Source organism: Phacochoerus africanus, chromosome 2 (assembly GCF_016906955.1).
Source record: "Phacochoerus africanus isolate WHEZ1 chromosome 2, ROS_Pafr_v1, whole genome shotgun sequence".
Classification (NCBI taxonomy): Eukaryota; Metazoa; Chordata; class Mammalia; order Artiodactyla; family Suidae; genus Phacochoerus; species Phacochoerus africanus.
In genome coordinates, this window is record NC_062545.1 from 33,856,103 (window position 1) to 33,879,822 (window position 23,720).

Sequence of the window (23,720 nt, forward strand, 5' to 3'; positions counted from 1 at the left end):
TTTGTATATGGCTCTTATTCACATTGCAGATTCTTTCAGTACTCTAGGGTATAATTCACCTGGATCTTCAAAATCAAACTCATTTAATCTGCTGAAAGTATGTTTACTTTCTCTCAGTTTGCAGGTAGCATTCTGTAGGGGATTTGAAACCTGATTCTAATACTTTTGGGCCAAGGCTCTGTAGGTTACTTAAATTTTTTTTAGGATTAATTTTCAGAGTTGTAATAAAATGCTAACAATTCCTATTTTGATAAGGTGTTAGATTGATAAGATCAGGCTTATTAAAAAACCCTCAACACAGTAGATTCTAGTTTTGAGTTTATTTACTGAAAATAGGGCTAATTGCTTAACTGCAGATACGGATGATGTTACAGATAACAGGTAAGATCAATGACAGAGATCTATTTTATACTCTTCATTTTAAAACAAGAATTGTCATAGAGTGAAAATAATATTTTCACAAGCAATCTGGTCTTGAGAAAGCTATTTGCACTAGCTGAGACGTCAATATTCCCATGTGAAATATAGGAGAAATAATATTGACCATATGATGTGGTGATAATAAAATGAGAATATGTATGTGTATAAACAGATACAGATATAGATGTGTGATATATAAATTCTGAAAACTATGCCTATCTATTTATGTGATTGTGTGTGTACTGATTAGTATTCATTCACCTACCTCTTCTTCCCCTTCTGGCTTGGGGTTCAATATCAAGCAGGTTTTACTCTTCTATTTTGAAGAAAATTTTCCTTAAGGGGCAATGGTCACTGAGCTATTAGTAACAACATACCTATGTGGAGGATCTACTAACACCTACAAAGAAGCAAGAACTCTCTTGTAAGTGTCTTTACGAATTATGAAGAGAATAGTTTTATTTAACAGTTGAAATGCTTAGCCTGTGAAGTTTTCAGTAATTTTGTTTCCTTTATACCCCATATTTTTGAAGAAAGGAATAAGAAAGAAAGAAAAAAAAAGATAAGTGAGAAAATCTAGCACAGTGTTAAAGGTAAGAGTGGTTATTATATTGATTTTTTTTTTTGTCTTTTGTCCTTTTAGGGCTGCACTGTGGCATATGGAGGTTCCCAGGCTAGTGGTCTAATCCGAGCTACAACTACTGGCCTACACCACAGCCACAGCAATGCCAGTTCCGAGCCACGTTTGCAACCTACACCACAGCTCATGGCAACGCCGGATCCTTAACCCACTGAGCGAGGCCAGTGATCAAACCTGCAACCTCACGGTTCCTAGTCAGGTTCGTTTCTGCTGCACCATGATGGGAACTCCTATCACACTGATTTTTGATTAATTAATATCTGATTGGCTCTTAGACTATAAATGGTGGATAACACATATGCTAATTGTCATCTTTGTCATCATCGATCATCATAGTTGTCACTTCTACTACAGAGCTTATGTGCTAAGTAACATTCTAAGCCTTTTGTCTAGTATTTGAATACACAGGAAAACTCTATGAGTAGGTATTATTATTACCTTCATTTTATAAATGAGGAAATTAAGACCCTTGCACTAAGGTTAAATAAATTGAGAGGCTCACACAGCCCATAAGGGATGAAGTCAGGATTTGAATCTAGGCAGTCTGCCCACCATACTAAAGTAGAGGGCATTGTCCTATATAGTGGATAGGATATTAAACTGGGGAACACACTACAAATAGTAGAGAAATGAGTATGCTTCAGTTGCCTCACTTACAGCATTGGAGTAATAATAGCTATTTTTTTTTTTTTTGGCCATATTTGCAGTATGTGGAAGTTCCCAGGTCAGGGACAGAATTCATGCCATAGTTGCATTCTGCAGCACAACTGCAGCAACACCAGATCCCTAACTTGCTCTACCACAAGGAAACTTCCATAACAGTTATTTCTTATTTGCCTCATGGAGCTGTTGAAAAGATGAATAATTCGTTGCCTAAATTCAAAAGTTATAAGTTCCCTGAAGGAAAATATAAATTCAGAGCACAACAGTTTATACTAGCTGTGCATGGTCGATGCACCTATGTATTTATTTTTTACTTCATGTAGGGATATTTCAGAAAATAGATCTGTATTAAGGATTCTCAAAGAACAAAAATAGCTATAATAGCCAACTGGTCAAAGAAGACAGTATAAAGACAATACCCTAAACTTTTATCCTAAATAAAAATGAAATCAAGCTATCATTTATAAATGCTTCTAAATTATTTACGTGGAGTGACATTACTAATAAAAATCTGTGTGAAGGTTGCATAAGAAAGAAAAATGCACTTAATTCTCACTTCAGAATGTATAAGATAACAACCTCCTCTAAAATTATCTACTGACTTATATAAAGCCATCAGATTGGTGAAAAAAATGCTTCACTGAAAACAAATAATGATTATTTCAAGAATTCAAGGATGGTTAATATTTGTTGCTCATCTAAACTGATAATATCCTTCATCATACTATGTAAGGTAAAAAAGTACATATGACTATATCTTAACTGTATCTTCACCTTTACTCCACTCTTCATAAACAAACATATGGTAAACTTCCATATGCTGCCTGATTGAAAGAAGATACCTTTAAGAAGTCAGAAATAAAATTTTTCTTAACATGATAAAGAATATTTACCTTAAACTAACCACTATACTTTGTGGTGATAGACCTGAGGCATGTATATTAAAATCAGGAATAATTTACAATAGCCAAGACATGGAAACAACCCAAATGTCCACTGACAGATGAATGGATTAAGAAGATGTGGTACATATACGCAATGGAATACTACTCAGCCATGAAAAGGACAAAATAATGCCATTTGCAGCAACATGGATGCAACTAGAGATTGTCATATTAAGTGAAGTCATAAAAAGAAATACAAATACCATATAATATCACTTATATGTGGACTCTAATATACAGCACAAATAATCTATCTATAGAACAGAAACAGATGCATAGACATAGAGAACAGACTTGTGGTTACCAAGGGGTGGAGGAGGGGGAGGGAGTGGGATGGACTAGGAATTTGGGGTTAGTAGATGCAAACTATTATGTTTAGAATGGATAAGCAATGAGATATTGCTGTATAGCACAAGGAACTATATTCACTCACTTGTGCTAGAACATGACAGAAGAAAATACGAGAAAAAGAATTACATATATGTATAACTGGTCACTTACTATATAGCAGAAATTGACAGGACACTGTAAATCAACTATAAATAAAAATTTCAAAATAGGTAGCTGACTCTCCTTCTATTTAACATTTTTTGGGGAGACAATTAATGAAAAATATGAAATTATTATACTGGGTATAGCTCTAGCAAGGAAAATACAATTACTTGCAAATAATATTACTGTGAACATAAAAATAACTTAAAGAATCAACTAAGAAGCTTCTAGAAGTAAAAAAAAAAGTGGTTGAATATCAAATACATGTAAAATATCTACTTTGTCAATATGTACCAGTAATGACCTGGCAATAATTTTAATATAAGAAATGAATAGCCCATATAGATAATATTAAAAGCTGTGAGACATAAAATGTTTGAATAGAGAAGAGTATCATATTCCTGGGTCAAGGAAGGATAATTGAATGGTATAAAGATAGTAATTGTTTACAAATAGGTTTAATGCGATTCCAATCAAAATTCTAGTAGTATTTTTGGGGAAAGAGATTTAAGTAGTGAATCAAAATCTCATTTGGAAGAATATGTAAGTGCAGCAAGTTAGGAAAATTAGAAAAAGAAGAGTAGTAAAGGGTCTTACTCAACCAGATATTATAACTTACTATAAAATAAAGGTAATCAGAACTAAGCGTAGATGAATCAGAAGTAAAAAGTAAGCAGAAAATAATAGATGAACCTTTCAACATATCTTAACATAAATAAAACAAATGTGTATATATTCAGATACCCTATGTGTCCAGGAGAGAAAAGTAATATTAAAAAACAAAATTTTGCTTAATATATTTGAGGAAAAATTATCTCCCATATTATAATAAATTCTGAAAAGATTAAAAGATAAAATTAAAATTTAATCATAGCAACAATGGGAAATACTGGGAGATCTCAATATAGATACTGAAAGTTATGTGCCTGGGCCAGATCCCCAGGAGTATGAGTGCAGTTAGAGAAGGAAATTGCTCTAAGGATTGACTCCTAGGAACACCAGTGCATAGATTTCAGGTAATGAAGAGCAAACAGCAAAGACTAAGAAGCAGCAGGCATCGAGTTTGAAAATCCCCAGAATATCATGTCCAAAAAAACTGAACAGAAAGTTTTGAGAGGAAGGGGTGACTCAGAGTTGCAAATGCTCTGATAAAGCCAGTAAGATGAAGACCGAGTACTGAACACTGGTGGCTGGTGTATGTACAGGGGTGGAAGGAAAGCCTGATTTTAATGTCCAAGGGAAAACAGCAGGGGAGAAATTGTAGACAGACTATAAACTCTTCTCTCCATGAAAGCAGAGGAATGGAGTGGCAGAAGTCAAGATAGGAAGTGGAATCCAGAGAGTTTGCTTTTATTATTTATTTGTTTGTTTTGCTTTTTAAGATAGAAGAAGAACCAGAAAGTGAGATTCAGGAGGAAAGGGAGAACAGGCAGGGGCAGAATGATGTCCTTGAGTGAGACAGAGGGCTAGGATCCAGCACACACATGGAAGACTTGGTTTTTTCTAGAAATAAAAACAGTTCGTCCAAATTAATGGAAGAATCAGGTAACCGGGCACAGATGCAGGAAGGTAGGTGCTTATCTAAGATGCTGTTGATATTTACATGTTATTTCTTGACATGAACAGTGGTTTTTCCAGTTATAATTTTTAAATTACCTTAAAAATGTATAATGTGGTAAATGTGTCTTTCCCTATGTGCTTTATTTCACACAAACACACACACACACACACAAAGTTCCTTGCAGTTTAGCTGGCCTCTGCACTCAGCATATCAATATGTGTAAAGAGAAATAGGCCTTGTTCAGGAAAGGCCCATGTGAATACCTGGCATATGGAGGTTTCAGGGTCACACAGGCTGCTGTGTCCATGACACTGACACGGAACACAGGTGCCCAGAGTTGGTCCAGGGGTCCGGCCACCCGGCTTAGAACGCAGTCGATAAAATCCTGGCATGCATGCCTGAAAGAAAATGAAGCCAATTAGGGCAGCTGACTCAGAAATTTTTCTTTAGCAACACCTGGGTAGCAAAAAAAAGTTATTTCTTTCCCTCCATCAGCAGTACAGGCAACACCACTTACAAACAACAAGTGTCATTTTGATTCCTAATGTGTATTTTTGCCTGGCCCATAGAGTATACAGACAGCATCTGTGTCATCAGACTTTAGCAGAGGAAAACTGTCATTTGCAAATACCACTCTGCCTGAACAAACTTCAAGTAGTCTTCTTTTTCTTGAGAAAGAGTTTGTTTTTAAATAAAATTGTCATATGGACTAAAAAGAGAATTCTAACGTCCTTGACAACCTAAAATCTTCTACCGAGCTTGATGGGTAACTAGCAAATGTCCAATGAGAATCAGGAAAAAAAATTAAATAAATAAAAAACTGTCACGGTTGCATTATTTATATCAGTATAATTTAAAGATGATAAAAGTAAAAAATTCAAAATAATAAAAGCTCTACATGTCTTGGGAATATTAGGCCACCAATAAAATACATCTTTCCTTGATCCAGTTTTTTCATTTTGCAATAAAAATCTGAGAGCAAACAGGAAACTGCTAGCAAAGCTGACATATGCAAAATCAAGACTTCCATCTTCATTCGGGTTTATTATGTAAATGTATCAAGAAACATCTCTGGCTGTTTGGAAGAAAGCCCACAGCTCTGAAGAAAGAATGAGAAAGTCTTGTGTTCTGGGCTCAGATTTCTTAGTATGCAATGCTGCTGCATTCATCAGTCATTGTTTGATTTATGAGTAAGAGGTAGGAGTTAGTTTTTCAGATTCCACTGAAGATTATAAAGGGACGTTAGCTATGTAGAATTTTTTTCACAGCCTATCTTTCTCCCATTGATGAGAAAAGTGACTGCTGAATAAGCAGGGAAAAAAATATTGGATTAAGATCTTAATGCCTTTGCAGTCTTTTGGTACTGGAACAGGTCACCCAGAGTGGCGTATGGAAAGCGGTTCCTTAGAAAGAGAAAATGATCAATAGTGAGCACTCTCCATGTTTGTTTGGATTTGGATAATGTGAGAGTACTTCAATTAAGCACTTAAGAGTCTCTGCTTTTATCTCAGCCTATAAGCAATTCTAATGAGAGTTAATAATGTCCTGACTTTGAGTGAGCTGATAAAACCGGGAATGGTATTCAAAATATTTTGAGTCCTATTTGTCTTATGGTAGACCTAAACATATACTTTAATAAGTATTCATATTATTTCAAATCAAGGTTCATTTTGCCATTCTTGCCAAGTAAGATCTAGAAATCATGGCTGAGGAATTCATTTAAGCATAACTGAAGAAACAATCCAAGGTGTATTTTCAAATATTCTACAGTGTGACTTGTTCCAATTCCTGAGCAGGCTGACTGTGGACTGTAACTGGATTTTCTTTGCCTAAATTTCATCCTTGGATACCTATATAATTATTGTTATTTTACTGTTATATTTGCCTGATTTGTGTATGTGTGTGCTGTGTGTGTGTTTGTAAAAATCACACAAATTGAGAGTTCCTAGCTCTACTTGTTATGATAAACAAAAGTTTAAAACAGTCTTAGAAGACGAAGAATGTCACTTTGCATTGAGGAATCATGAAATTCAGCGTTATGGACGGAAGTTTGCAGGTGAGCGCCGCAGGTGAAGTTTCCTGTAATACACCCAATTTCTCTTATTATTAGGCTCTTCTCTGGAAAGAGCAGGGTAAATAGAAAAGCACTCCAGTGGGAGTACTAGACTGGGCTCCAAGTCAAGCTCAGTGTAGAAGCTTCTAGGCCTCTCTTTCTCTGTGAGTCTCAATCCTGGCTGCACAATTGTCTGAGGAGCCTTATGTGTTGATACCTGGATCTGCCTCTAGAGATTCGAATATAATTGGTGGAAAGCAAGACCAGGGTTTGTGTTCAAACTCCCAGGAGGGTGTAATCAGCAGCCAGGATTGAGAATCGCCAGTGTGCTCCTCATTATCTGCTGGGAATGTACACCTTTAAGGGGTGCACAGACTCTGGGACTGTGACACAAATGGACATGGAAGCCTTGATTTTATAAGTTAGTTTTGCCTGAGCGACACCTGGACAATCGCTTGATGTCACTGAGATGTGGCTGCCTCATCTCACAAATGAGCAGATGTATTAACTTAGTTGATTTTTGAAGTTTCTACGGTTCTAACACTCCAGTTTTATTCTGTGTCCTCAAAGACTAAATTTCTAAGAGTTAGCAAAGAAAAAGGAGGCTATTCTGCAATACAAGAATTAGAAACTTAATACATACTTTGTAAAGCAATGAGACACATTTATTCCTCTTTACCCTCCTCCTTTCCTGGATCCTTTTTAGATGCATTCTTTCCCTTAAAAATTTTTTTTGAGGATGTTTTTCAAAATCAGTTATTTTTCTTCTCAGTCAACTAGAGGAAAATTCATGAGAATGATTATGTTTGAGTTGGGAACAAAAGAGGAAAGATAATAGCTACTTTTAAAAGTTCCATCTGAAATCCCTTCTGGAACATAATAAAGAATTACAGAAAAGGAAATAAATAAAACACTGTCCTAATCTTATCCCCTTTTTTTCTAACTCAAACTTTTCCAACGTTCTTGTCCCTTGTGCTGAAATTATTCATAGCTCAATTTTCTTCCACTCTCCTTCCATCTTGAGTTTGTTTTCATGATATGGGATCCCACCAAAATGTTAGAATCAAATTGCACAAAAGTGTGGGAAGGAGGAGAGATGGAACAAGAGACAAAGAAAATAAAGAGCCAGGTGTTGCAGGTGCAGTTACACAACATCTACGCTACCCCCCTCAGAGGTTAACAATAAAAATAGATACTTTCGTTGTCAGGAAAAACACTATCTTGTATGTTTACAGGGCTTTATAAGCAGGCAATCCTGGGTTTAATTCACTATTCCACCATTTACTACATATGACTTGTATAGGTTTTAAATATTGTGGGCTGAAATTTCCTCACCTGGAACAAAAGGATGTTATATAACTTGCCAGTTGAATATTAATGCATCTAGGTGTTTTGAAACAGACATAGCTAGGTTCAAATTGCAGTTGTGTATTTTCTAGCTGTATGACATGGGAAGGTTTCCTAACTTGCCTGGCTTTCATTTTTCTCATCTACAAAGTGGGAATCAGAATACATTCAATGATATTGGTATAACTATATTAGGGAATGTACTTAGCGTTGTGCAGAATACAGCAAGCACTCAATAAATGGTGCAATTTTATGTGTCTTTTTTTTTAAAGAGTTGTTATGAGGATTAACTAAGAAGATATATATGCAGTGCTTGACCTACAATAACTCAACATGGATGCCTCTAATACAGATAATTTTTTGGATATAATTATTGAGAATACAATAAAAAAAAGGCAACAGTGATTGTTCTACATTACATTGGAAAACAAAACTACAAGGTAGTTCATTTACTCATGCCATATTCTTTAATATTAATGTATACAAAGAGTCTTTTGTCTTCCAGGTGCAACAGAAGTGGCAAGGAGCATCTTAGAAATGTGCATGTGTAAGGAAAAAAATGTCTATTCTCACTATTCTGTCTCTTGAGTTTTATGAGTTGATAAAAGGTATAAATCGAAGATAATAAAAAATATTTTGGGGGGAGGGAATGGGATAGACTGGGAGTTTGAGGTTAATAGATGCAACTATTATGTTTAGAGTGGATAAGCAATCAGGTCCTGCTGTGTAGCACAGGGAACTGTATCTAGTCACTAGTGATGGAACATGATGGAAGATAACGTGAGAAAAAGTGTGTGTATATATATATATATATATGACTGGGTCACTTTGCTGTACAGTAGAAATTGATAGAACACTATAAATAAACTATTATGGAAAAAATAAAAAATCATTAAAAAAAATTTTTGGCAGCCAATTGACAGCTTATGAGTGGTGATCCAGTACACACTAGCCATTCATCTGGGAGCCAGACGCCCTATTAAAACATAATAGAAAGGAGAAGAGGATTAAATGAGTGAAATATGACCAAGAGATTATCTGTGAATTTCTCTTTTTTCCCCCTTTCATTCCTGTGGCATATGGGAATTCCTGAGCTAGGGCTCTAATTGGAGCTGTAGCTGCAAACCTATGCCACAGCCACAGCAATGCCAGATCTAAGCCACATCTGTGATTTACGCCGCTGCTTGCGGCAATGCCAGGTCCTTAGCCCACTGAGCAAGGCCAGGGATTGAACCCACAATCCTTGCGGACACTATGTTGGGTTAACCTGCTGAGCCACAACGGGAAGTCCTACCTGTGAATTTCTTTTCTTTTGGTCATGCCTGTGGCATGTGCAAGTTCCTGGGCCAGGGATCAAACCTGAGCTACAGCAGTGGCAACACCAAATCCTTAACCACTAGGCTAACAGGGAATGCCCATCTGTGAATTTTTTATTTACATGATCTTACTGCCGAGAACCATATATTCAGGGCTAGATAGTTTTCATTTCTGCATACAACCTACCCTGAGTTTAGGCTGCAATTTAGGCAGCAATGTTAACTGAGACAATGGTGAGAAATAGCTTAGGTAAAGTGTGGTAAACTCAATGGCTCCCCCACCAACAAATGTGTTGAGAAAATTGTGTTCTTTATTTGACTTCTAAAGCTAATCTGCTTCAAATCATAATTATACATAGGCATTTCTAGAACTTACATTTTCAATGAACAGGGCTATAGAGTTTTAACACTACGGGTAATAGGTAAGGGTAAGGGTCTTCACAACTGGCTGTATTTACTGTAGTAACTAACAATTTTGTTTATTTGCAACCATATTTCTGGATAAAAAAGATGAAATGAGTAGCTTGTAAATGCAAATGTCTCTGAAATACCTTTCATTTGGTGAAAATATTGTAAAGGAATCACTTTGTGTATTCATGACCCAAAGCATATGTTACTAGAATGGGATGTATTATTTCAAACCTTCCTTAGTTCTTGCTTTGATGATTAGATTTTATGCCTGAGTAATTACACTGAGAATCAGGATGAATTATAAATAAGATGTATAATGGATTAGAGGCAATGGGTTGTGAAGGAAACCTCAGGTGCCTTATTATAAAAGATAGGTCTTTATCCCCATAAGCTCTCCACTAAAATATTACTGTAATTATTGTCTATAAATAGGAGCTTAAATGAAATTCACAGGACATAGGTGAAGCCATCAAGGCAGATAATAGTTTATATGTATTCTAGTTTTCCTTGATTTCTTCATATAGCATTTGCTTTATTTATGCTAATTTATATTTTTATATAATGATGGAAAATTACTAAAAATTAATGAGAAAGCATGTTTTAGAATATACCATTTTAAAAGTCTACTGATCATAACATGAAGAGTTTTTTTTTCAGGATTATTATTTTCAAAAAAAATTTTTTTCCCACTATACAGCATGGGGACCAAGTTACACATACATGTATACATACTTTTTCCTCCCTTTAGATATCTTGAAAAGAAAGTTACTTCAGCTGTATTTTTCTGTATTTATTTAAGATATTCTTCACTTACGACCAAAAATATTAGCAGAGTATCAACTTATTTGAATGCAGTCTAACATGATCATAACATGGAGAGTTTTGAGCATTTACAATCTGGAATGTAAGGTAGACTGCATTAAAACAAGTTGATGCTCTGCTAATATTTTTGGTCATTAGTGAAGAATATCTTAAATAAATACAGAAAAATACAGCTGAAGTAACTTTCTTTTCAAGATATCTAAAGGTCAGTACTGACTACCTTCTCAATATCTTCTATATTAAAATAATATTGCAGAATCAGAGAAGGTTAGAACTTCAAAACCCAACCTGAAATTTATAGATTGGATAACTATGCAATAACTAAGGCCTACAGCAATTAAGGGACTGACCAAGGTCACACAGTGAGTGAGATGGCAGCGCAGGCAAACTCTCCTTGATAAATAAAATTCCACCTCTTATCCAGAAAAATCTCAAGTATTTTCTTTTATCTTTAAATCTTTCATGCTCATTGGAAAGGTAGAATAGTTTGCACATGCCTCTTTCACTGTCTCATTTTTCACATTTATACTGTGTGTGCACATGTGTATTTCATCGGGTTGTGCATACATGTACAACATATATATACTTACTGGTATAGGTGCTCATGTATATATGTGTATGTAGGAATTATGATTTAATAACGAGATTGATGATTTGATTATTTTTAGATTAAAATGGACACATTCAAATACATATTTGCTGTTCAGAGCAGTCACAAAGCTGTAAAATTATTACAAGGATATTTCACAGATATTTTCAGTTATTCTTATGAAATTGTTTTTCTGAACTATGTGGAATTCATACAATGGTAACTAAGTTGACTGGCATTTCAATTTACAATGGAGCTTTTGTGTGAATGTTTTCATTTAAATTAATCATGATGATTCTACAGGTAAAAAACCCCCAAAGTCCAGCAACAAAGAGTAAATGCCCTGTTAAGTGATGGAGCTAAGGAGAATGCACTAAAACCAAACTTCTCTTTCTTTTCATCATACCATGCCTTCTCTCAAGAGATTTATATTCATTATTTTTAAGTTGTACTTCACCTGCCTCATGAGCCATACTTAATGAAACTTCTCAAATCCTGTTTATAAAAGATGTACGAAATTACAGCCATTCCTCATTAACTGCCAGTTCCAGGAGTCTCTGCAGATGCTTAGATCCGAGAGTTGATGGCTGTCTCACACCTGTGGGTTCAGCATTAGTGGATTCAATCAACCACGGATGGTATTTCTGATCTACAGTTAGTTGGAAAGCCACCGAGGGCCCACTGTATACTTACTGAAAAAAAAAATCCACATGTAAGTGGACCCAGGCAGTTCAAACCCATGTTGTTCAAGGGTCACCTGTGTTTTCAATATAGCAACATATAACTACTTATTCCATTAATAATATTATTAACGATATTAACTAACAATGACTACCCCTAGGCACTGTGATAAGTTCATTTAGTCTTCTTCATATAATTCTTGGGCTATAGGTGGGAGAGATATTAAAAATATCTAACTGGTATGAGGGGGTCACCAACCAACCTAGGAGGAAAGAATCTGTGCTGTAGGGCTAGGGCACGTCAGGGAGGCCCCTCCCAGGCCAGCCTTCAGTTGTTGCACTGGGCGAGTGTAATGGCAGTGACTCAGGAGCTTGATTTCCCAGCTGAAGTGTAAGTAGATAAGAGCTGCACAAGGTCTCAGTCTTACTATGTGATGAAATAGAGATTCAACCCCAGGCCAGTTTCTCAACAAGTCCACCTTCCCCTAGATCACACTCTTACTATTAAGACTTAATACTTGTAAAAATCAAACTGGTTCCACAAAGTAAAGTTCTCAAAAATTTACCGGTTCTGAACATAGTCAAAGGAACATCCTAGAAAGTAAAACAAAAAAAGGCAGTTTTAAAAATCTAATGACTGAATGAGAGTGGAATTGTTGAAACAAAATATGACCGAGAAGCCTGTGTTGAAGGGAAGAGTCTGACATTTAGTGCCTCGGTTTTGTCATATTCTATATAAGAGCAATCTTTCAAAACCCAGTATAATCCTATCTCATGATCACTGCAGCTTCAATGTCTTAACTGTTCAGGAAAGGTGCCAAGAAAACAGATACAATAAACAAGCCTTAAGAAAATATTCTTATTTTCTGTTTCATATTTTTACAAATCTTTTATTTTTTATCCAATATTCCCCTTGAGCTGTGATTCTTACTTCTAGGGAACAATAACATCATCCTTTCCTCATTGCATCTCACACTGTGAGTGGAAGATCAAATAAAATAGATTGAGGTTATGTGTGAAAGTAAAACTGATTGCAGTAAAGGTAGTTCAAGAGTATTTCCATTGGGTGGGTGAAGTGACCTGAGCTGAAGCAGGTCAGTTGGAGCCAGCTTACCTCACAAGACAAGCCAGAATAGCCTGGAGGACAATCACATCTTTCTATCAAATGAGCTGGAGGGGTCACTGCTGTGATGCGTCCTTGTTCAGCTACCTCCATTGAGATTTCAGAAATCCTGGAAACAGTGAGCAAATACCTTGATGGCAATACCAGTAAAGTCAGCTCACCTAGCAAACACTCCATCCTGCAGGAAGGGTCTTTTCGGGGTTTTGTCAATAATCGCACACTTGTTCTATTGTCTGAAAGCTGTCAAATTCCAGGGCCTCTGTGTGTCACATCTCATTCCTACATCTTTGCTTCCTCAAAGGGTGAGACTACACATTAGCAAAATATTCACAGAAATCATAAAGCAGCTAGGAAATTAGATGTCTGATGTCCTGTTGAGAAGTTATTAACGAAGAGTTTCCCCCCCCCACTTTTAAAATGTGAGGGGCTTCAGGTAGACATGGCCAATTAATTAGACATTTACATTCTTTCAAACAGACAATCCAAGGTCACTCTCTGTTAGAACATCTCCTGTAGTTACTAGTGAAATTGCTTTTAATTTGCAACTGGCCCCGATTTTTTGCTCTTGAATCTGAACATCCTATCAAAGGACTTTAGAAAACCATTTAAGAAACAACAATTAAGCATAATCTAGTGATACTGATCTCTTTCTGATGATAAAGAACCTCTCAAATTAGTATATTATTAACTTTATTGAATAAATCCTTCAAGTAACTTAACCCACCCTTCCTATTGGTGAAAAGGTACTGATAATTAAAAAAAAATTATTCACAGTGAAAAGGCTGAAACCCTTTTCATTAATTTGAAATTATACATTAAAAATATATGCAGTCCATAAACTCAGACCATTTCATGACTGACTAACTGGTAACATGAAATGTTCTGCAAATAAGCTTTTAAATGAGACAATGAATAGTTTTGCTTCAATAAAATTCACCTCCAATAGCTTAAGGAGCTTGAATCATAAACTTCATAACAAGCATAGGTAGGTTTTACTGACACTGAATTACGAATGCACAATCTGATTTGGCTCGCATTGTATTCTGCAGTCTGAAGACCACACTTTATGAAACACATGTTTAGTTAAAATTCGGATTTCATGCTCCCCTCCTTATAGGATGCACAGCAGTTGTGATCTCTAAACAAACAACCCCTGCTTAAAATAAAGACTCTGGGTTCACTGCTGGTGTAGGAAGGTGACTTGGTGTTTGTTGACAAGTTGTCTGTACTGGCTTCTCAAGGCATTTTTTTAACCTGAGCAGTTACTAGCATTACCTTCCCTTCTCTTGCACATGCATCCACACAACAACACTAGTGAGTATTTAAAAACTAGGGGAAACTTGAATGGTGTCAGCAACAAATATTTATGCAACACATCATTTTTTTCCCTCAGGGAATTAGGAGCTGTTTTGCCTGAATCAGGGATTTGGCCAAACTCGGGCCTCTACTTAAATGAGTCCTGAAAAACAAAGTCATTAAGTTCTTCCAAGAAATGTAAGAAAAGACAAAAGCAAAGAAAAAAGAGCATTTCAGGGTTGACCATACGTACAAAGTAAGAATCTCAAACCATGTGCATAAGAAGCTCTGCTTCTGTCTAAAGATGCAGAGTTATGTCTTGACTACTTCAGAGGAAAGACTCAAACGTATTTTTGATCTTTGTTATAATTCCACTGTTCTACAAAATCAAGTGCTGACCCACTACTCTACTTGCTTTCATTGTTTCTAGACATTCACTCTCGTTTTTACAGAGTCTAGAAAAAGCGAAGTATTTATTTACTCTAATGTTTCAGAAGATAAACTCCCAAGCCAAAGAATATCATTTAGTGAGGTATGTGAAATAAAGCAATGAGAGACTTATAGGGGAAAAAAAAGGCGACCTTACAGTGAAGAAAGGTGGAATGGTGTGAGAGAGGCAAAGAAAGTATAATGAAAAATGCATGACAACATTGTTTCTTCAGATTTGCTACCAAAGTGTTCTGTGTACCTACCAAACTTTTTTTTTTTACTGAGGCATGGAACAATTTGCAAAATAACATATTTGCACACCCGCAAAGTTACCTGCTGTCTTCTATGACATGCAAACCTGCTTTGGCTGGTCACCTGATTTATATTTGACATTCAAAAATAATTAACAATATATAGTTGACAACATATTTTGATACATGCTTTTAGAAAATCATTTTGCATAAAAGAATCTTCTGCTAGAAATGAGAACTATGAAAAAGAAATCAACGCAACACAGACTTGAAAGTGAATTTCAGTCCTTGATTTGGTCCCTACGTTTGGCACAATCAGAAGAGCAACATGGATCATCTGCAACAAAGAAAGGATTTTCTGCTACATGTTTAGTGCAAAGTAAACATTTGAAATACGGTGTTTTTATATTCACTCGCTTATCAATACAGGGTTCATAATTTTGTTTTCTTTTATTTTCCTGGCCCAATTTACTAATTTGTTATATAAGACTATTTTTAAACTTTTTTTTGGTTTTCATATTCTTATAAGACATAATGGAGAAAACCGATATGCCAGAGAAATTGAGACTGTGTATGAATTGAATTCAACTTTCAGCCTCCATGGTATGAAATTTAGCTACATCTGTGCAATTCTTCATTTTATCTAATTGGATGAGTTTTCCTTATACTTGAGGCATCTGACCATGTGTACTCATGATGCTGAAGTATCCTGGTTTTTTCATTAATTTTCTCTTTATCATTTTTATGTATATCTTTTTTTTTTTTTTGGTCTTTTTGTCTTTTAGGGCTGCACCCATGGCATATGGAGGTTTTCCAGGCTAGGGGTCCAACTGGAGGTGAAGCCACCGGCCTACGCCACAGCCATAGCAATGTGGGATCTGAGATGTGTCTGCAACCTACACCACAGTTCACCGCGACACTGGATCCTTAACCTACTGAGCAAGGCCAGTGATCGAACCCAGATCCTCATGGATTCTAGTCAGGTTAGCTAACTTCTTCTTTTTTTTTTTTTTTGTCTTTTTGCCATTTATTGGGCCGCTCTCACGGCATATGGAGGTTCCCAGGCTAGGGGTTGAATCGGAGCTGTAGCCACCGGCCTACGCCAGAGCCACAGCAACACAGGATCCGAGCCGCATCTGCAACCTACACCACAGCTCACGGCAACGCCGGATTGTTAACCCACTGAGCAAGGGCAGGGACCGAACCTGCAACCTCATGGCTCCTAGTTGGATTCGTTAACCACTGTGCCACGACGGGAACTCCAGGTTAGCTAACTTCTAAGCCACAGCAGGAATGCCTCATTTTTATATATATCTTGCTATCAATTCCTTCCCCTACCCCATGGTATACAAACATGCTTCTCTCTCAGATGAAACAATCATCCCTTGACTTTTGACACATTTCATTCCTCCCTTTCACAGTTTCATTCATGGAAAATAATAGCCTACACTCATAACAGCAGGTTCATTATGCCCCATTCATTCCTCAAAACTTTGAGACTATTTCTGCTCCAGGACGTCACTAAAACTGGTATTGCAAATGCTACCAGTGTGATCCTAAGTGTCAGTGTGAGAGTCCCATTTCAGCTGGCCTCTCTGGGTCATATGCAAACACTGCACACTCTCTCTTGTAGTATTCTCATCATTTGGCTTCCTTGATCCCACATTCATTCTTACATTCATTCTTGCTCTTCTTCTGGGTACTTTCCCATTCAATGTGATTCCCAATCTTTTCACATCATCAAACACAGGGAGAAGGACAATAGAGTGTGACACACTGGGGTGAACAGATGAGAATCCATATGGTTGGAAGAGACAGGACCAACCTGGCCCTGTCTGGTTCCCCTGAGGGTTGAAGGAGGACACTTTCTTAGCAATCTTATAACCTACGAATAGCACAACAGTGAATTCTCTGCTGTGGATTCTCATTGAAAACTCACCATGTCAAAGATCAATACAACATTTGTCTCTTTACTCTTGCTTCTGATTTTGTTTTCCTTTTTTTTGGGGGGGGGGATAGTAAATTCCACCACGTGACCTAGATGCCATCCTTGACTTTTTTCTGTCATCCTGCTCCCAATCAAATTTTGAAATCCTTGTCTGTCTTACTGATCTTAACTACAGACTCTAGAATAAGAACTTAACGGAGTTTTTTAATTATAGTTTACCTGCTTTGTCTCATGATATTTCCATAGGTAGCTTTGATGAGAATATAATGGATATCATATAGGATATCCAAGAAATCTTCACGGGTCACAGTTCTACTGACTCGAGGATCATCACCATAATATTTCCATTCTTTCTATTAACAAGAAAAGAGATCACTTTGACAAAACTGAATGTAAAACCACGGGCATCCTGGCACCCAACAACTAACAACCTTACCTCTGTCATTTCAATTTCATGCCTTGTCAACTGGCCAATCAGAGGAGCAGCCATATGCCTAATGATAATTCTCGAATGAGTTGGAGTCCCGCCTCGAATGATAACTTGAGGATTATATGTAGAGAAACCAGTCTCTTCCCGAGCCTCAAAATAGATTGCATACTTGAGTTTTGCCACCATAGGCCATCAGCTGACAAAATAAAGCAGGGAGTGGTGAGTTAGATAAATAGCCAAACAGCAGGATTCTAAAAAACACATTTTAGGAGTTCCCGTCATGGCTTGGTGGTTAATGAATCTGACTAGGAACCATAAGGTTGCGGGTTCGATTCCTGGCCTTGCTCAGTGGGTTAAGGATCTGGCGTTGCCGTGAGCTGTGGTGTAGGTTGCAGACGCGGCTCGGATTCCGTGTTGCTGTGGCTCTGGCGTAGGCCGGCGGCTACAGCTCTGATTAGACCCTGGGCCTGGGAATCTCCATATGCTGCAGAAGTGGCCCTAGAAATGGCAGAAAGACAAAAAAAAAATTTATTTTGTTCTCATGTGACTTCAAAGTTCTTGTCCTCACCTTCTTTCCTTCAAATTGTTCTGGAAGTTTCCAATAAAAAGGTTCCAAATGGAGGTCTTGTCTCACCAGCTCCATGTGTGCAATAATCTCTGGATGTTGAAAAGCGATGCCTTTGGTAGTTGTGTGCTGCAGTGCCTCATCCACCAGGGGCAGAATGGTCTGCTCAGGCTGCAGAGTCACCCTGCGTGGGATCAACATACAGTAGATGGCGGAGCTGAAGTCTGTGGGGGGCCTACTTTAAAACTGAGTTACAGACTGTAGTCTGTCTGCAGCCCCATCCCCTTCTGATGACGTGTTCTTATGAGAAGCAGAACTCGTGCACAATGAAGAGGGAGAAGAGGGGATAAACCTCTCCGACTTGTTGGCGCAGGGAAATCCACATTTATGAAAACTGGTCTTTTACACTAAAGTAGAGCTTAAAAGTAGGGACAGTTAAAAGAAAATTAAGGTATAAAGGAAGACATTTCCATGCCGAAAAAGATTCTCTAAGGCTGGTTGGAGTAAATGTGCAACAAGTTCTGGTTTTCATTTTTATTGCATGGAAACAGATCTGCCTTTCTTCTCTACTGCCCCCATTTTCCAAAAGGCATCTTCTTCCCATCCCCAAAACATAATGTTTCTCTTATAGGGTTTTCCTTTTCTCTTGGCCTCTATTTCCTTATCCACAATAATGAATGATTTTTAAGGAAGACGAGAAAAGGGATTTATTTCAACTGTCTAATGGCACATGGTCCTTTTACAAGTACCCAGTGTGCACAGGGCAAAAGGTTACTTACATGTCTTGCTGTTTCCCCCTGCCCCTTGGTGTCGGGCTAAAAGATGTCAGCGGGAATGAACATTATACAATTACACGGCTCAGCAGTTCCTTACTCACCCACGTACGGATCAGTCCTTTTGCTTCAGAGCACTGAGTAGTAACACCGAAGCAATAGCAGCTGCTGCAGCCAAGTGGATTCTTGGCGTCAAGTCCAAATTTGCCAGGCCGGCACCTGTCACAGTGGACACCTTCCACATTCACCTGAAGAAAGATGAGAGCTCCTCAGAAGTCCACGTGGTGAAGTTAGTAGAGAAATAAATTCAGGAATGAATAACGGGAGTGCACTTTTTAAAAATAAGTAAACAAAAAATAGAACAATGCTGAATATTAGACTCACATCTCAAATGGCATATGTAGTTAATCTCGTTAGCGTGTCATGGGTTTTACAAATGCTTTATTTATAATATGTACATTACTAAGGATAGTGTATATTGTTTTTTAAATTTAAGCAGCACATTTCCCTACTATTCCACTGTGAGGAATACGAAAGAGCTATGAGAATTTCAAAGTAAAAGGAAAACACTGGTTCCTAGGACAGTGGTGTGATGAAAGTTCTAAAAGACAGGCAGATTTATCTAAAAATACAGATTTATCTAATTATTACTGAATACTGTATATACACACATATAACATGTGTTAAGGCATGATGTATAATCATACTTGTAATATGCAATAAAGTAGCATCATACTTTGTGTTTTCCCCAGGACTTTTGGTACCATTTTCCTAAATTCTCAAGACTGTTTTAACAACCACTCCCCAGATTTCATCCTCCTCTTTCCTTTGTCCTTCTCTGTACAAACTTTCTTCTTTTTTTTTTTTTTGTCTTTTTGCCTTTTCTAGGGCCGCTCCTGTGGCATATGGAGGTTCCAGGCTAGGGGTTGAACTGGAGCTGTAGCCATTGGCCTACACCACAGCCACAGCAACTCGGGATCAGAGCCACGTCTGCAATCTACACCACAGTTCACGGCAAACACCGGATCCTTAACCCACTGAGCAAGGCCAGGGATCGAACCCGCAATCTCATGGTTCCTAGTCGGAGTCATTAACCACTGAGCCACGATGGGCACTGCTGCACAAACTTTTTCTTGAAAAGATACTTCTGACACAGTCTTAACTGCATTTATTCTGGGGTTGATTTTCAGAAATATCTAAGGGGAAAATGCTTCTTATCCTTTATATTGCCTCTTTTTCTACTTCATTTAACAATATTAATGAGGGCTGAAATTTGCATATAGTTACTGTTGTAATGTCAGTGTTTATACATGATGAAATTTTACTGAACTTCCACAGCAGTAAATATATTTTCAGTGGACAGTGATTGTGGATTAATTTGAGGAGAAATTTTTTTTATAAGCCTTATTATTTAGCTGTGATTTTCTCTGATGATGCTTAAGAAAACTTTTTTTCCTCTCAGACTATTCTTGTTTCAGCAAAGTGAATATGTAAAGACAAACTGAGCTTTACTGTTGAAACTGTATCATTTATACCAGCTAGAAAAAAAAAAACAAAAAAAAAACCCCACTAGGATTTGGTTGAAAGTAAGCTTTTAAAAAGTAGTGTTATTTGTATGCCAGATCAAACCTCTGTGTCTGACGATGAAGTGTTGTTTGTCTGTCTGTTTGGCTTCATGATGCAGAAATAAATAACTGAAGTTAAAACTGAGCAACAGAAACAGGAGTGGGGTTTTTCCTTACTGAACTTCCGCAGCACGTACCTTACAAGTACACTGCCCAGTCTGATCGATGCAGGAGCATCTTTTAGTCTCTAAATCACAGCTTGAGTCATCAGTCCCTGGCAGGAAGCAGTCACAGGGACTACAGTGAGGGTAGTTCCAGTGACCTCGATTGCACTCTGTACATTTTGCACCAGAGAATTTTGGACGACAGCTGCATTGGCCTGTGTTTACATTGCATTGGAAATCCAAAGAGCCTATCGAGCTGCAGTTACAAGCCTATGGAAGAGATAAAAACAGCAACGATTAACATCATTTCATGGGAAATATCTTTAAATTTTAATTCTACTGCTTCTACGCTTCCCTTAAGCAGATATTAATCATGAGTCTGTTACACGCTTTGTACTGTTCTAGTGTAGTCGCTTGGGAAACATCAGTGAACATAATGTTAAAATTGCTTCCTGCATTTACCAAAATATATGAGTGTCCAGAAACCATAAAGCTACTGAATAAGAAAGAAACTGTGTTTCCTCTGTCTTTGTGGCAAGGAGGAGTTAGGTATAGGTTTTCTTCAGACACTTCTTGTTTCAAAGACTGACATTGAGATAAAGCCATTTCATCTTATCATTTCATTTTTATAGCATTTATTGTATAGAGACATACTTTACAGTCTAATGAAGGGAGAGAAATAAATATGTTAATATAACACAAGAGAATAAGCATGATATAATAGAAGTGCAACTGCTCTGAGAACGTATGAAAAGCACCAAACCGGATGTGGGGAAGTCAGAGAGAATTTAAATAAGTGATATCCAGGATGTTTTTTAGAATTTAGTTTTGCAGATAAGCCCGATTTGAGGTGCTTTGTTGCTAACTTTCTGTATCCTTCCTGGATACACATAGGATTTTATCTTTATATATATAATTTATAGGTTTGCTAGAATTTTTAAAAGTTTGAGTCTTTTAAAAAATGAATTTAGTTGATTTACAATGTTGTGATAATTTCTGCTGTACAAAAAAGTGATTCAGTTATACATATATACACAGCCATTCTTTTTCAGATTCTTTTCCCAGATTATCACAGAACTATATTCCAACAATATTTTAAAAAGATGGAAAAAATTAATTTAGGTAGCAAGTTCTTTCAATTTGAGAACAAACTTGTTTTTTAATTCAGTGCTGTTTCGTCAAACTTGTTTCTGCTTGCTATTTCAGTTCTAATTTATCAGTTTTTTCTTTTTGGCCATGCAAAAGCCTCCAGGCCAAGGATCAAACTCATTCCAGAGTTGCAACCTGAGTCACAGCAGTGAAATGCTGGATCCTTAATCTCTCGGCCACCAGGGAACTCCACTTTTTCCGTTTTCCTCTTTCAGGATCACCTATAATTCTTAAAGTACATCATTTTTGTCTGTCTGCCAACATAATATACCATTGTCTTCTGTCATCATTTCCCCACTTGCATCTCAACTTTGTTCTCCATTTTGCCCCTCCCATTCTCCACAGTGAAAATTCTGCTGTATGTATATACCACCAACGCTTATTTTAATTACACTATTGCACTTTTAGCTTTTTAATAATTTTTTTAAATTTATTTTTTATTTTTTGTCTTTTCTAGGGCCGCCTCCCATGGCATATGGAGGTTCCCAGGCTAGGGCTCGAATCAGAGCTGTAGCCACCAGCCTACGCCAGAACCACAGCAATGCAGGATCTGAGCCACATCTGTGACCTACACCACAGCTCACGCCAACGCTGGATCCTTAACCCACTGAGCAAGGCCAGGGATCGAATCGGCAACCTCATGGTTCCTAGTCAGATTCATTAACCACTGTGCCATGACGGGAACTCCAGCTTTTTAATAATTTCTTTATTTCATTTCTGTGGCAGTCTTCAATTGCTGCTCACCCACATGTCTTTTTGTCTTTTATTCCTTAAGGCTTTCTGCTTCTGATTACAGAGCTCACAGCTCCATGCAATTTAATTAGAATTCAAGAGGATTTCTAAAACGTTATTTAAGATCTGGGAATCAATCATTGGCAGAGAGCAGTTGTGCCAATGATCACTCTGCCGCCTCCGAGCTCTGCACTCACTCCTCCTTGCCCTGCTTTGTGATACTAGAGTCTGATGCTGTGGACATTTCTCCCTGGTCAGGTAGCAGAATGTTAGGCTTAGTCAACAAAGGGTCTTGGAAAGACCTAGTAAGGCCATAGTGGTGGGAAGATACTTCTGTTTGGGTTCCGGTTCTCATTACTGTCATTGTCATTATTATTTAACTATTTAGCTTGGGAGCCCAGAGCCCCCACAGAATTCCATCTGTGCTCTCAGGCCACTCTCTCCTTTGGCAGCTTAGGTCTTAGGTCTGCTCTACCAGGGCAGGATGCTTTTAAGTAGGTCCAGCATGCCCATCTCCTCCAGCAAAGGTGGGTAGCTTCTACAGACCAGCAAATTTGGGCAAGTTTTCTCTATACTTATTAGTACTATTGCTTTGTTTTACCTCCAGCAGGCTGTGCTTTCCTATGGGAGCCACACTCTGTCTGAACCTCAGTCTTGCTGGGAGTAGGGAGCAGGGCCATGTCTTCTCCTAGTCCCTTGGTTCCTTTACTGCCCAACCTGCCCTCCCACTGAAGTAGTAGCTACTTTTTTGTACCTAATACTTTAGGATTTTTTATATCTCTCCTTTATCCTTTTCAGTAACTAGCCACCTTTTACCAGTGAACAATTCTTAATATTCTACTTACCCTGTTTAAGTAACTACTGTGGTTTCTATCTCCCAAGTGAGTACCACCTCTCGCTGTATCTGAGTTTGCCATCACACAGGGTTTGCACTTAGTCTATGACCCGCCTCTTTTTGGTGCTGTTCCATTATACCTCTTAGTTCTACAGCACCATGGCAGACTTGTATGCACAGCAACTTGCCCAATTCCCAGATCCAAGTCTGGCTGGATCTCACTTTGCATTTCTCACACTTTCATTGCTCAGCTTAATTCTTACATCCACCACTACTAGGGATATTCCTGCTTCTGCTCCTGCCAACAGGAGCTTACTTATGGGACAACTCTTTCCAGGATATTATGTACAATCACCAGCTTCCCATCTCTTATCTCTCTCCTGTCCAAACGTTGGTGAAATATTTTCCCAGTTGCTGACATTAAAATATCACCTGGCCTTCTTGTTGGTTGTCTTTATAATTAAGTATTTTTCTATGCCTCATTGCTATCTAGTAAAAGGGCCTGAGGTAGGGGATGCTACT

General features: G+C 37.6%; 1 protein-coding gene across 1 annotated transcript in view; it reads right to left on the reverse strand.

The window, feature by feature from the left end:
• LAMA2 (laminin subunit alpha 2) overlaps nucleotides 1-23,720 on the reverse strand; it is a 594,513-nt gene that overhangs the window by 164,652 nt on the left and 406,141 nt on the right. Inside the window, 8 exon segments of the mRNA XM_047758965.1 lie at nucleotides 4,984-5,118; nucleotides 13,053-13,170; nucleotides 17,205-17,338; nucleotides 17,422-17,592; nucleotides 17,594-17,611; nucleotides 17,984-18,163; nucleotides 18,858-19,001; nucleotides 20,516-20,752. Of these exon segments, the coding sequence (XP_047614921.1) occupies nucleotides 4,984-5,118; nucleotides 13,053-13,170; nucleotides 17,205-17,338; nucleotides 17,422-17,592; nucleotides 17,594-17,611; nucleotides 17,984-18,163; nucleotides 18,858-19,001; nucleotides 20,516-20,752 (1,137 nt within the window).